We start from the raw sequence: 16,383 nt of genomic DNA, 5'->3' as shown, positions 1-16,383 counted from the left end.
GTGATTTTGCTGTTCCTACTGTCCACAGGTGAAGTCTCCTGGCCTTGTGACCAATAAGAACATAGTGTAAGTGATTTTTTTTTTTTTTAAGCAGACTTTATTTTTTAGAGAAGTTTTAGGTTCACAGAGAAATTAAGCTAAGGGTACAGAGATTCCCCATAGGGACTTTGTGCCAGTTCTGAGCCTAAGCTCCAAGAGAACGTATGTGCTTCATTTTCTCTTTGAACTTCACCCTATGAACAAACCCTGGTTAGCATACTGGAGGATGACAGACCCCCATGGACCATACAGACCATGCAGGTTAAGGCTAGCCTAGGCCAGCCAACTCCTACTTGACAATGTGGCTACCACAGATCCATAAATGAGACTAGATAAAGAATCGGCCAAAAATGGGCAGAAGACCTAAATAGACAATTCTCCAAAGAAGACATACAGATGGCCAAAAGGTACATGAAAAGATGCTCAACGCTGCTAATTATTAGAGAAATGCAAATCAAAACTACAATGAGATACCACCTCACACCAGTCAGAATGGCCATCATCAAAATGTCTACAAATAATAAATGCTAGAAAGTGTGTGGAGAAAAGGAAACCCTCCTACACTGTTGGTGGGAATGTAAATTGGTACAGCCACCATGGAGAACAGTATGAAGGTTCCTTAAAAAACTAAAAATAGGGAGCTACCATATGATCCTGCAATCCCACTCCTGGGTATATATCCGGAGAAAACGATAACCTGAAAAGACACATACACCCCGATGTTCACTGCAGCACTATTTACAACAGCCAAGACACGGAAACAACCTAAATGTCCATCGACAGATGAATGGATAAAGAAGGTGTGGTACATATATACCATGGAATATTACTCAGCCATAAAAAAAATGAAATAAAGACATCTGCAGCAACATGGATGGACCTAGAGATTATTATACGAAGTGAAGTAAGTCAGACAAAGACAAATATCATATGATATCACTTACATGTGGAATCTAAAAAAAATAATACAAATGAACTTATTTACAAAACAGAAACAGACTCACAGACATAGAAAACAAACTTATGGCTACCAAAGGGGAAAGATGGGGGAAAGGGATAAATTAGAAACTTGGGAGTAAATACACACACTACTATATATAAAATAGATAAACAACAAGAACCTACTGTATAGCACAGGGAACTATACTCAATATTTTATAATAACCTATATGGAAAAAGAATCTGAAAAAGTATATATATATAATATATAAAACTGAATCACTTTGCTGCATACCTGAAACTAACACAACATTGTAAATCAACTATACTTCCATAAAAAAATTTTTTTAATTAAAAAACAGAATTGGCCAACTGAGCAACTTGAATGATTTTGGATTATTTCCTTAGTATCCTTCTATATATACAAAATTGACAAATATAAATATATTTTAATAGATTACATCAATAATTATCTGCATTTCTTACTGCCATAGACTGAATGTTGTGACATACACCCCCCCCCCCCAAATTCACACATTAAATCCTAATGCCCAATGTGTGGTATAGGAGGTAGAGGGCCTTTGGGAGGTGACTAGGTCATGAGGACAGAATCCTCATGAATGCAATTAGTGCCATTACAAAAGAAGCTCCAGAGAGCTCCCTTGCCCCTTTCACCATGGGAGGTTACAGCAAGAAGACGGCCATCTATGAATCAGGAGGTTGGCTCTCACCAGACATTGAATCTGCCAGTGCCTTGGGACTTCCCAGCCTCCAGAAGTGGGAAAAATAAATATTTGTTGTCTATAAGCTACCCAGTCTATGGTATTTTATTATAGCAGCCCAAATGAACTAAGACACTTATTAACTTATACCCAATAGAATGGTATAATGGTGTTTAAAAAATAATAAAAGCCAAGTGATTCTGATTGAGGGCAAGTCTATTCATATTAATTAAAGTCTGAATTTTGGTGTGTTTAAAAATGGTATTAATTTCAAGTCTATACAATGAGTTAAATTATTTAAGTGTTCAAAATATATATCCAACAGGGTCTATAATTATTTATACATAAAATTCACTTGTACTAGAAGTATCTAATATTTTAAAATAGGCTTTTCATAAAATCAATTATAACTATCTCCTACAATCTTCATTCATTTATCAAGCATGGAAGTATCAAGCACTAAGTACATGTACTATGTGCCAGGCTCTGTTCAAGATGTTGAGAACATAGTGGAGAGTAAGGAAGCCCAGATGTCTATGCTCTAGTTTATATTCCAGCAGATCTTGCTTAACACTGCTAAGTTTCTAAGCAAAATCTTTTGAAATTTCAACTATTAAATATATTTAAAGGTTTGAATTAGGATTTAATTTTAAAGCTAAAATATCTACTACTTTATCCCATATAAGCACATGAAAATAAGTAGTAACTAGCACTGATTAAGAGAAAATGCCTCCTCAAACTATTTCCCAATTACCATGATATGCAACATGTTTAACTATCCCAAAAGTATACATAAATGATGTAGAACCAATATAGATCATAAATAATTAAGTAATAATTAAGTAATTTTTTGCTGAGAATAATCAGGAGACTATTAAGTTTAAAAAAATTTTTTTCAGAGCTTTGATACTGAAATAGGCAAAATTTTGGAAATGTCTCCCAAAATTTTCAAAATTCTTATCTGTAGGTCATTTAATTTTAAACATTCATGATTTTCATACTTTCTGTGCTATCAGATCTAACATACATTAGTTAAAGGAAACTACCACTTTAAAGTAGCTTTCCAATTTGATAGTTCCCAAGCATAAAACACAAAGACACTAGCTTTGATAGTTCATCAGCATTGCAGCTAACTTGTTACATGTACAAAAAAGATGGAGAGGAGTTTCCAAATAATGAGTTACCCTAATGTAAATGGGAGGATGGTAGAAAACAGACACAGATAGATAGATAGATAAATAGATAGATAGATAGATAGATAGATAGATAGATAGGCAGATAAACCAACTGACCCTCAGTTCTGATAGTGGTTCTTAAAAGTACTGGGATTGGGGATGGACAGACATGAGACATCAGCGTACTTGTAAGGTTCTATTTCTTAAACTCTAAGCAGTGGGTACAAAGATATTTGTTTTATTAAACTACATTTCTGCATGCCTGAAATATTTAGTAATTAAAAAAAAAAAAGACTCACCGATCAATTACAATTTCTTTCTGCCTTAGTAGTCCTTCTTTTATTTTCAGCACTGATTCCCACTTACTGAAATCTTGATAGCCAGGAGGTGAATAACTTTGACGAGATGATCCAGTCAAAACCTGCACAAACATGTTTACACTATTAGTATACTAAAAGTGGCTAAAGGGAATATTTATATGTCACCTTGTATTTTCCCAGTGATTTTCATTTAAAAAAAATAGAGAACTGTCCATTTGATTTTTTTAAAAAACCATCTTAAATCACACCTGTGAATACAACATAACTTGAAGAATTTCAAGGAAGTTCTAAAGTAAATGTACAAATCTAATGAAGAATTGGTGACAACAGAACATTATTATAATACTATATGTAAGATCCTGTTCTCATTATCTTGTGGAAGCTTTCTGGAAATAAGAAATTAATCATTGCCTAAGGAAGGAGTACAATAAAAGAACATACCAAGGCTAGACTGTACAAGCATTACCAGAAGGGTTTCCACAAGGGAATAAAAATAGTATCTGTAGCATTCAGACTTCAAATTGTCACTCATCACATCAACCTTTAATTACACTGAAATTTCAAAAGCTAAAATATTTTCACAAAGTAGTAAATATATCCATAGAAAATGACTATTAAGCAGATAATCTAGATGATTACTGGTCTCCAGTGTTTATTATATCATTTAGAAAAAAATCGATTTAGACTTTAAGAAAAATTTAAGATATTTAAAACAAATAATAACAAAACCCAATACAGCAGATATCCTCAAATTTCTATCATTGAAACAAAATCAAAATTTTAATACTGGTGGTACTGGTTGAACTGTGTCCCTTCAAAAAGATGTTGAAGTCCTAACCCCCAATACCTCAGATTGTAGCCTCATTTGGAAACAGGGACTTCACAGATATAGTCAAGATGAAGTCATTAGACTGATGCAAAAGGGGAAATCTGAATGCAGACATGCACACAGAAGACTATGTAAAGAGATACAGAGAGAACACCATGTGAAGATGAAAACCAGAGATTGGAGTGATACATCTACACGCAAAGGAACACAACAAGATTGCCAGAAAACCACTAGAAACAGGCCTGAAACAGATTTTTCTTCACAGCCCTCAGAAGGAACTAACTTTGCTGACACCTTGATTTTGGACTTCTAACCTCTAGCACTGTGAGACAATAAATATCTGTTGTTTAAGCTACCTTGTTTGTGTCCTTTGTTATGGTAGCTCTAGGAAATTGGTAAATTTCCAATACAATTGGTAAATCAAATAGGAAAATAAATTCCTTGGCAAGCTAAGAGATGCTATATAAACACCACAAAGCAACTTCAGGAGAATTCAAATGTGCAGCAATATTTTTTATCCTTTGTTTTCCAAAGATGCTACTGACAAGACCTACTTCTGAATAAACCACTAACTGGGTGACATCAACTAGTCCTAGATTAAACCTTTAAATTAAGATGATTGTCAAGTAATACTAGGACAGGATGTTTCAGGCAGCACAAAGACAGCACAAGGTGATCAGACTAAGAAGCGTAGAAACTGGATAACAGGGTACATAACTTTGTCAGATGGTCACATATTTGGAGTCTAAGTGACACATAGGGTTATAGAGACAGGTTAGTCAGAGATCTGGTCTTTGAATTTCACTCTTTCTCTTGCCCAATATACAGCTCAGGCTGATACTGGGCCAGTATGCACCAGTACAGATATATTAGTTGTAGCAGTACTGAAGTACTTTCACTGTGGTTGAACACTAGCTGCTGCCCAAACCCAATCCTCAGAACTTTCCATCGTCCAACAAATAAAGAGTTACTCCTGGCATAAAAAGGGGCCCTCTGGACGCTACTTACAGCATCCTTCCTGATTGGTTGGTTTCTACTAGTCAGCCCCTCAAACTTCCCCCGTCTCAACACTCCCTACCAGCTTATATTTAGTTGGCAGAGCTAGGATTCAAATATAGTTGGCAGCCCAACAAAAGAGCACCGCACTGTCTCACTCTTTCTACTATGGCCCAGTTGACCAAGAGGTATTTCAAATTTCATAGCATCACAGCAACTGGAATAAATGTTTGAAAGTAACTGCTCTTAAAAACCAAGAGAAGATTAAGCACTATAAACAATATTGTTGATATTAAGAGAAAGCCTCTGCTTATTGCAACTCCATGTTACTTAATGACTATCAGTTTAATAGGCACTCGTTTCATGAAATTTATTTTGTCAAACTGTAGCTCAAACAGGAATTCATTAAAACTGGTAAAAAAAAAAAGCAAGACAAAAGACCATATCAATAATTCCAAAACTCAGCATAAGATGTGGAAATTATCAGAATGATATGGTGAAACATTTGTGCTATAATTTATAATACTAAATATTTAATTTATTTGTAGAATAAAAGTGAATATATATTTTATTTATATATTGAGTTATATATTAATATCCTGATAACAGGTTACAGATATTTTAAATATTGGTTTTTGTATATTGTTACCATGCCTAACAAAAAACTTCTAAGATAGCTTGAGGATCTATGGTATCCTCTTCCAAAACTTTATAAAAGGTTCCTCCACTGCTGATTACCACAAATCAGGAATGACCTATACCATAGTATTTTAAGCTATGCTTTACCTTTTACATCTTGTACCTATTTCAATAAGACAAGTGCCTAGACAATAGATGATGATCTTTTCAAGAAGACATTAACTATTCTATTCTTCCACCAGTCATCTGCTAAAATTTTTCCCATGGCTGACAACTTAAGGAAAAGCCTTTTCTTGTTTTATAAAACTTCCTGGCATCAAGAAAGAGGGAGTAAAGAGAAGAAAAAAGTAGGTCTGCAAGACAAAAGCAAACAACAGTACTACTTGCTTTATAGCACCTGAGTCACTGACAGGATGGACTGCTGAAGTACTTGCCAGATACATCCAGTGAATATATGTAAAACAAAACATGAAACTTTATTCTTCTGATTTGTAGCTCCCTTAACCTAAACCCTTTAGAAAACAAAAATTGACCCATAAAATTGAGCAAACAGGAAGAAAGGAAAGGAAGTCTTTCTCTGTAATTAAGATGCAATAAACAATTACCAAATCAGCAGCATGGCAGTCTTCCTACGAAACTTTAATCCTGATTCATAGAAGTAGTTTAAAAAGGAGAAAGAATCCTGACACACAACCAAATGCTGCAGGTGGAGTTACACGTAATTTTAAAAACCTGTTTATATCTGCCTATCACCGAAAAAGACAATTATGGAAACATGTTACCTTTTAAGGCTTTTGTAACGAGGCCATAGGGCATGCTATACTAAATGAAGTTATAGAACACAATTTGAATTACCTAGCAAGAGTTATTAAAATCATATTGTGACTTCTCAAATAGCAAGGCAGCTACTGTACCTTTATGATTTTGCATACTATATAAACAATGCTGTACTACTAAAGATATACAGAAAAGAAACAACTGATGAAATTTTATTTTTATTATAATTTATAGCAAATTGAAAGTTTGTATCCTTTGACCAACATCTCCCCATTTCCCTACCCCCTACCCTCTGGTAACCACCATTCTAGTTTCTGTTTCTATGAGTTTGGCATTTTTAGATGCCACATATAAGTGACATCATACAGTATTTTTCTTTCTCTGACTTATTTCATTTGGTCAACTAACTTCCGAAGGGGCAAAGCTGATTAAATGGGGAACTGAATTTGGTATCTAGTCAAAAGAAGTGAAAACGTATGTGTACAAAAACCTGAAGGCAAATGTTTAATCACCCAAAACTGGAAACAAACCATTAACTGATAAATGGATAAACAAACTGTGCTACATCCACAAAATGCAATACTAACTCAACAAAAACAAAATATATACTAACCATGGGCCTAGACTTTATTTTTCTCTCTACCTCACAGTAGGACTGAGGGGAAATGAAGGCCTTGCCTGCTGGGGGAGAATATGTAAGTACTCAAAGATGCTCTGTAGATGATACAATGCACTATCTCGGCTATAATTTCCTATCTATTCCTCACTACGGTGCTATCCTACATAGGCAAATAATTGAGAGATAAATGACCAGATGAAGTAAATACCGTACACCAAGAATGCAAAAACAGAGTTGGAAATGAAGGGTAGCACAATATGCTACCCCAAAATATGACTGTAGGAGCTCAAGACATGCCACCATAATTAATGACATATTAATTATTTTGAGCTGTAGGCACTTGAAAATGAGCAAATGCAGGGAGAGGCTTTTTCTGAACTCCACTCTCTGCCTAAAGACAGATCCTCCCAAAGGAACTCAACTGTCATAAATCCCCTCCCTGGGAGTTTCATCAATCAGGGAGGATTGGCTCTTATCACAGGAAAGGAGACTAGAAGCAGACATTGCACCCAGACAAACTTTCCCACAGGTTATCATCTCTCCTATCTATTCTTCTAAGGGCCTATTCAACTCTCCAAAAATCGTCTATTCTCCCCTGAGAGGCCTGCATCCCTCCTCTGCTTTTCCTGAACTGAGTGGTATTTAATCATGAATTCTAAAGCCACCTCTCTGAGTTCCTCATTTTTCCCTGAGTATCTTCCATTTGCACACAAGGTATATAGGTTAATAAACTTCTATTTGTTTTTTTCTTGTAATCTACCTTTTATTACAGCGGTCTCAGCTAAGAACTAAGAATGGTAGAGGGAAAATTATTTGTCCTCCCCTATAACAATTACAAGCTGGTTCTTAAGAGTTGTCAATACTTAAGAAGAACAAAGAAGCCTTCTATTAAGATGGGACAATGCTGCTTCCAAATATGAAAAAGAAGAAAGTATTTCATATTCAAATAACCTCTCCCCTATAACCATTAGTAACACATTTTTATCCCAAGTAGTTAGAAAGCAATTAAGAATTTCTGTTCAATAAAATCATAACTGGTCATGAGAGGAATACCATTTTGTGGCAGAATTTCAAGTCATCAGTCATGTTTCTACTTGACCGTAACCAATATTAGTAATCAAGGAGAATATAATTTAAACATATGAATATATAATTTATATTTATAGCTTGTGAATAATAAAACTGTAACTAGACATGAACATGAAATCTAAAAGATAATTATAAAGGCATATAACTGTGAGCTAACTTCAAGCACAGAACAGAAAGGACATCATCAAAGTAATGAATATTTCAAAATCTGTACAGCAAAACAAGGGCAACTTTTACAAGTAAACATTTTTCATACATATTTGGTAGTTACCAAACTCAGGGAGGGAAGGGAACTCCTCATTTAGATGTTTTACCTAAAAATGCATAAGATACATTGTTGCAATGGTGGTTTAGAGGAGAAAACAGTAGACTAGCCAAATAGTCTAGCCAGTAGACTAGCATAACTCTTCTGCATCTAGAGCCCAACCACCCAGAGATATAACACATATATTGGCACCTCTTATTGTAAACAGCAAATTCCACTCTCATAACTGAATAGGGAAAACAAGCATCTACAACAATCCCAAATATATCTATTTAGATGAGACCCAGATGCTATGAAAAGTTGCCAAAATATGTCATGTAATGGTCAAACATGTTTCTCAAATAAGCTCACTATTTGCATCTGAAAATAGTTCCAAATTCTTTGGCTTCAGCCTGGACAAATACTGTTAAATTTAGATAATCTAGTGCTGCCACACTTAACTAGAATACAACCTCTGCAGTTCTTCAAGTTTGTTATCTCTCTTTCATTTGCTTTTGTTCCTTAGCTCATTCATCACTCACAACATGTCAAGTAACACAGCAGATCTTCCTCTCTTTCCTGGAATAGTCTATCTGAAGAGATACTCTATGAGTGCTTTTTGGTAAAAGGATCAGGACACCTCACCCAGAATTAAGTTCACAAAGCTCAATAATGAAGGTGAAAATAAATTACAAATTACACAGAGTTTAGAGTTTTTATTCAACGAGAAGGAAAAACACGGACTATATGATTACTGAAAGAACTGTCATTAAAATAAAATCTGTATCTTACATATTATATTATTACTAAAAGAATGTGCATTTAATAAAAATAATCTGTATCTTAACTAAGCCCATGTAATTATTTATGGAATGTATTACTACATATTTCTCTAAGAAAATAAAAACAAATCATATAAAAAAATTCTATCCATAACCTCTTCATCAGAGTGACTAACTATAAACAGAAGTATGCATCTTAAGTCTTGAAATTTAAATTAAAGAAGGAACTGAGTTTTTAATGATCTCATTAGTTCTTCAATTTGTTTTTATAACTAACTCTATAATGCTATTTTTGCCATCCTAATATGCTTTACTGAAATAACAATGCAAATATATCAAGTTACTTCAAGGGTAAAAGACCCTAAAAAAATGATAAAAAGAAACTGATGAGAGGAATATATACCTACATTTTATATCTTAAAAATACATGTACATGAAGATAAAGAGAACCCTAAACATATCAGTGATTTCCACCATGCTAAACAACTAAGTTACTATTAATGTAACTATTTTCTTTTGGAGGAAGGGACATTTTTCCTCTCAAAAATCAATCTGGTTTACGTCTAATCTGTGTTAGCATGAGCATGTTTTCTAAAAATGCCAACAAAGGAATGATCTATGCATGAAACATGATCTCATTACAGTTATAATGCAAAAGTGAAGCGGGTAGGGGCTTCCCTGGTGGCGCAGTGGTTGAGAATCTGCCTGCCAATGCAGGGGACATGCGTTCGAGTCCTGGTCTGGGAAGATCCCACATGCCGCGGAGCAACTAGGCCCGTGAGCCACAATTACTGAGCCTGCGCGTCTGGAGCCTGTGCTCTGCAACAAGAGAGGCCGCGATAGTGAGAGGCCCGCGCACCGCGATGAAGAGTGGCCCCCACTTGCCGCAACTTGAGAAAGCCCTCGCACAGAAACGGAGACCCAACACAGCCATAAATTTAAAAAAAAAAAAAAACAAATAAATAAAAAAATTAAAAAAAAAAAGTGAAGCGGGTAAAGGATATATCCAAGATTGAGGAACAAATCATTTTCCCTAAGAAATCAATTAGAAGATTGGGGGTGGGGGGGTGTGTGTTTAAGTTCTCAAATTTAATCATGGATTTTACTTATAAACTTACTTATAAACAAACAAACTTACTTATAAACAAACAGAACGTAGCATTTTCCAAAGGTTTTGTATAATTACTTAAGAATAACAAATGTACCAGACTACAGAACCAGATTCTACTAAAGCGCTAACATATTTCACTTATTTTTAAAAGCAGATTACCAAAATATGTTTTATCAAGTTTTTTATCATATTGTACTATTGAGAGATAAAAGAAAAATATATAATAATACATGTGTTTGGGGACCAAAGCACTGCCTACATTATTTTTAAAATGTATGAAAGGATTTTTCTCAAAGTATACAAAAGGAATTATTAATGATGGTTATTTTGTGAGCAGAGAGGGAGGAGACTTTTACTTTATATCAGTTGGGATTAACTGACTTTGCTTACCATACATGTACTACTTACTTCTTTTTGGACGGTGTAGTTATGGGCCATTAAATACTTTATTCTTCCATATGTTAAAATTACTGTTTTTTAAAAAAATATTTCAAGAGTCAACAATGGGTAATCTTCTCAGGGTAAAATTGTTGAGAGGAGTTTAGAGGGGCAACTTGATTGCTGTTCAATTTAAACATCCCTTCACATATTTTGCTAAAAAGTATAAGCACCAGAAATGTTAGAGATTTTTTTTTTGTAATGCCCACAGTCTAGTTCATCCCTAGCCCATAGCACACAATCAACAATCCCTCAAGTATATTTCTCAGCCTTCAAAAAAATCCAAAATTATTTTGAACAGCACAGACAGGTATTGTAATTAGAGTGACAGTACTTATGACAGTACTTACGGCAGTAGTTCCTTTCCCAGTTTAGTCTGCATCACGATAAGCTTGGCCTTATTCTTTTATAACTCCTGGTACTCAGCACAGAACCTGACAATATTTGCTAAATATTAAGCAATCTAAAAATTTACAATCTACAGAAGTCTACCATCCCTGAAATTACCATTACTTAAAAATCTCTACTATCATTTTTATAGCAATGATATACAAAATAAAAAGAAATGTATACACTCTAAAGATTAGAGTTCAAAGATCAATCCACAAAATTACATTTGAATAAAAATCATGCTTTCCAGCTCTTGAGATTCAGCCTCATTTCTTTCAGACCCAGGAAATCTCTGAGTAATCTACATAACTAATTTAATTTTAGTTTGCATTTTAGAGATACATTTGAAAGAAAGTCTTCAGTGACTATACTGTGTTTCTATTTTGTAGGTGTAAAGTCTCAAGAGCACTTTCTGATTCTCAAACATTCAGTACACAGATTCATAATGATCCAAATACTGAATTTTTAGATATTTTATGTTTTCAAGTTAGATTTAAAAAATCAACATATTAATGCTGGAGTCAACAATCAACTCTTCAGCTATCCATGGCCCTAACTAAGCAATAAACCTATAAAAATGAATACATTAACAGGGCAGCCTGATAAACTTTGCCAAAAGTATGCTCTTCATCTTAATGCTAAGGGCTGGTCCTGGAACCTACTCACCACCTTTGACCAACTCAAGGGCAAATGAAAACCCCAGATCATGACATGCTCACATCCTTTTGCTGTGCTATATAAGCTTTTAATTTGGAGATGGGTTAAGGAGGAAGTACAGATTACTGAGATATAGCAAAACAATGTACAACTCTCAGTACATTAAACTGATAAAAAGTTACAATGTCTGCATATTAGAAAGTTGGGCTTATTAATCTTTTCCACTGGGACATTGCTTGCTTTATAAGATAAACATGAATTTTACATATCAAAATCCATTTTACATATAACCTTTTCAAGAATGCATCTATGCTGAAAATTCAAGGGTCAGTTGGTCAGTTGCATTTCTATTCTATACCTTTAACTTATCCTTTTACAAGCTCACTTGTAATGGCAAAATAACATTCAAAATATCCATTAACCTTAACCTCCAAGGCATTAGCAGTGTGAGGAGTAAAGAAAAAATAAATCAGTCCCTATTCATGAAATTTATGGTAAAGAAAAAATAAGTACCTACAAAATGTATAAAGTCCCCCTCCAACTTCTGCTTTATCTGAGTTTCCTGAATTGCTAAGAGATATTCACTTATTACGTATGCAATTAAAAATTAAGAACAAACAAAACAGGCTTCTCCCTACATATTTTTGAATAATAAAGGCATTCCAAAGGAACAAGAAAGTAAGGAATAGATTCCAGATAGAAGAAATAACACACACAAATGGCAGAGTTGTCAAATATGGTGGGAATAGATGACAACACCAGATTAGGAAAAACCTCTGTATGCAGTGCTGTAAAATTTGGGTTTTTAATCTTGAGGGACATGGTGATAATAAAGAAAAGTTCTCAGCATGTGAGAACCAAATTTACCCTTGAGAAGGCAACTTGGATATCAGGGTAAAGAACAGGAGAGGCTCAAGACAGAAGGTATATATAAAAGTTCAGAGGAAAGCTGATGAGGCTATGGGAACACAGATTTCTAACTGGCAATCTGCATTTGATTTCTTAGTGGACCAGAGTCTGGGAGAAGACAGAAAGAAGGATGAGCCTCAAATTTCCATTTTGGATGACAAAATAAATAATGATGCCACCATAAAGATTGGGAATGCAAGGAGCTCAGTTGCTGGGATGCCAAGCACAAAGATAATGAATATAATGGACGGGGTGGGACTACAAATCATTGAACTGGATTAGAATCTTCCTAACAAAGGAACAGCATCATGGTCTACAGAGTTCTGAAGCAAGTATCTGGAGACCTGAGGGTTGTTTTTTGTTGTTAAATTGGTTGTGTGTGTGTGTGTGTGTGTGTGAGAGAGAGAGAGAGAGAGAGAGGGAGTGAGATTTTCCATTTCTTATTTTGGCTTCAGTTCTGCCAGCTTCTTTTGTATAAAATATGTAGTTCTCTTAGAAATCATATTGCTTCTTACTACATGTGCTAATTTGACTCTCGATCCTGAATTTTCTTGACCTCCTAGTGTTATCTTGCAATAGTGGTTAACTTCCAAATGTTAAATGTTTCACCTGTATATTACTTGTTTACTGATAGACAAGTTCCTTAAAAAGCCACAGAACATGCTATAGCATTTCTTTCCATCACTTAGAGTGTATTTTGTACATTTCCCCCAAATTGTGTAAACCTACATGACAAGCCCCTCCCTTAAACTAACTGGCTTCTCTTGATGTCAAACTCTTCCCCATTGCTAACTGGGATATTTAATAAGGAAAGAGAATCTGTCCAGAGTTCAGCATTTATGAAAAAAATAAAATGCTTGAGCCTTCAAGTATCTGACAAGTCAATTTTAAAAGCGAATCTACCTCCCCTAAATGATCTCAAGTTTTATAAGTTACTTTATTATTGGTCTTTTTTACCCCCGACTTGATGAATAACTCCTATTCTCTCTTCTCTATTACCTTAGGCACTTTCCCATCCCCTAAGTCTCAGACTAATAGTCTCATCATTTTTGCTCTTAGATGTTTTTTTCAACTAATCCTTCTTTAGGTAGCTTTAAATTTTAAGGCAGTAATTCTCAAACTTTTAATAGAACAGAACCTTTAAGAGTTAGGTAAAATCCTTGGGAGTCTAGGAGGTCTAACTTTAAAAAGCTCCCTATCTTTGAAGTATCACAAAAATTTATTCAAAGCTTGCATTTTACTGTATTATATATTTGTTTAAGTATTAAAATGCTTTAATTCTGTCACCACTTAAATTATCTTTTTGTCAAAAGTTTCCAGAAAAAAAAAAAGGTCTACCTTGAAGTTTCTTTTGCTTCTGACATACCACTACAACTTGAAGTTTAAATACTCAGTGTAAAAGATTTTTATACATCATAATTTCTTTTACATAGAGTTAAGTAAAATTACAAGAACTTTTAAGGAATACATAATTAAAAATGCCACAAAACTATAAAAACAAATGTAAAGAAATTAACCCAGGAATCAGAATAATCATTTACTTGGGTGGGGAAGATAGGGGGAACGTGGCAAGACCGTGTGGTTAGATATAAGTTATTAACATCCCAGCTTATGTTCAAGTGGTAATCTTAGAGGTGCTTTCTTTTTTTCACTATTAAAATAAAATAAAAACTAAATAATTACATAAATAAAAGCAGGTCTTGCAATATTAAGAGTATATATAGTACCATGAATTATTATGAATCCAATGAGCAAAGAAAACAAAAATTTTTTTTTAAATTTAGAGGTTCAATTCAGGAAGCATGGGCTTATGGTTCCACCTTCCTTCAGTCTTACTCTACAAATATATTTACATCATCTTTAAATGACAAGAAAGTTTATTTTCTCAGTTACTGTACTCTTATCCCCAATCTCTCCCAATTATTCTCCTCCTCCCCCATGATGAGCTTTAAAAGTGAGAAGTTTTTAACTGTCTATAACACTTACTTCTGCAGAATCACTCATTCACTACCACCTTGCAATCTTTCCTAGTTCCCCCTTTATTCACTCACTCATCCAATCATCCATTGAGCCAATATTTAAGAATTGCTATAAGCCAGGTTCTATACTATAAGGAATAAAGAGGGTATAAATATGAGTTATTGGATAGTTCCAAGTAGCTTGGAATCTAGTCTAGGCAGATATACTAATAAACACAATAAAATGAGACATAATAATAGGGGTACATGCAGAAGTATATATCATAAGAAAGAGAGGGCTGCACAGAAGACGTAAATTGAAACTAGCACTTTAATGGGAATAAAGGTTAGTAAGGAGGACATTCCTACAAAAAGTGAGGAGGCTTAAAATAGAACAACAGCCTGTTCAAAAAGCCGCAGGCAGCTGTACAGGGCCACAGCACAGGATACAAGGGAATGTGATACCAGACAAAGCTAGAAAAGCAGGGCCTAAAAAAGCAAACTAGGAGGTCTGGATTTTAGCCCGTTTGAGAACTCAGTCTTCTTTCCAAAAAGGACTGCCCCATACTATGACAGAAACAACTCCCAGCATAGGACTTCTTAATTTTTTGTGCCATGGACATTTTTTGGCAGACAGCTAAAGCCTACTGATCTGTTCTCAATGTTTTTATATCATAAAATACATAGGATGCCAAGTAATTTTTATAGACACTCCACTCTTAAGGTAGTGAAGCGTAAGGGTGGGCTGTGCATAGTAACTTTCTTCTGGAGAGTGCAGTAAGGAGGGAGAGGGAAAAGAGTAACTTTACCATGGAGAAACTTGACGAATACTTCACTTCAGCCAGGTGATCAAGGTTAACGACATCGGTAAGTCATGCTGATAGTATGTACACTTGATATGTGATGAAAATGGCACTTTACCTCTCTGATCTTCCTCTCAAAAACACATTAACCAGCCCTAACCATGAGAGAAACATCAGACGAATCCCAACTGTGGACATTCTGTAAGAAACCGTCACAACCAAGTGGACCAAAGGAGGCACGATTGCTAAATGTAATCTGGTGTCCTGGAAAGAATCCTGGAAAAGAAAAGGAACACCAGGGGAAACAGAAAATCTGAATAAAGTATGGGCTTTAGTATCAACACTGGTATAACCGCTGTGAGAAATGTACCATACTCATGTAGGATATGTTAACAACAGGGGACACTGGGTATCGGGTATACAGGAGCTCTCTATACTATATTTGCAATAAGTCTGTAAATTTAGAACTGTTCTAAAATAAAACTTTAGGGACTTCCCTGGCGGTCCAGTGGTTAAGATTTCATCTTCCAATGCAGGGGGTGCGGGTTTGATCCCTGGTCGGGGAGCTAAGATCCCACATGCCTCACGGCCAAAAAAACCAAAATGTAAAACAGAAGCAATACTGTAACAAATTCAATAAGGACTTTAAAAATGGTCCACATCAAAAAAATAAAACTTAAAAAAAATTAAGTGAGATACATAGGATTAGAAAGGAAATAAATTACATTGAAATAAATATTTTTAAAAAAAACAAACTTGTGTTGTAATATTTCTGCTTTTCTTTTATTTTCCTTTTCTGTTATGCTTCTTTATTAATGCATTAAATAACAATATATTTACAGGCAGGTCTAATTTTGTAATTTCAAGTGGTATGAATGTAAGCAGTATTTCAAGCTATCTGCAACAACTATACTATATGAAATTATCTAAGATTGCTAACGGTGACA

General features: G+C 34.7%; 1 protein-coding gene across 2 annotated transcripts in view; it reads right to left on the bottom strand.

Moving 5' to 3' along the window:
• CEP85L (centrosomal protein 85 like) overlaps window positions 1–16,383 on the bottom strand; it is a 153,590-nt gene that overhangs the window by 62,838 nt on the left and 74,369 nt on the right. For both annotated transcript variants that reach the window (XM_061207074.1, XM_061207073.1), the window contains exon 4: window positions 3,175–3,296. In XM_061207074.1, the coding sequence (XP_061063057.1) occupies window positions 3,175–3,296 (122 nt within the window). The remainder of the gene's footprint in view (window positions 1–3,174; window positions 3,297–16,383) is intronic.

The sequence above is a fragment of the Eubalaena glacialis genome, chromosome 12 (assembly GCF_028564815.1).
Source record: "Eubalaena glacialis isolate mEubGla1 chromosome 12, mEubGla1.1.hap2.+ XY, whole genome shotgun sequence".
NCBI lineage: Eukaryota > Metazoa > Chordata > Mammalia > Artiodactyla > Balaenidae > Eubalaena > Eubalaena glacialis.
The sequence above is the reverse complement of the archived record's forward strand: the minus strand, read 5'-3'. Positions and strand labels throughout refer to the sequence as shown.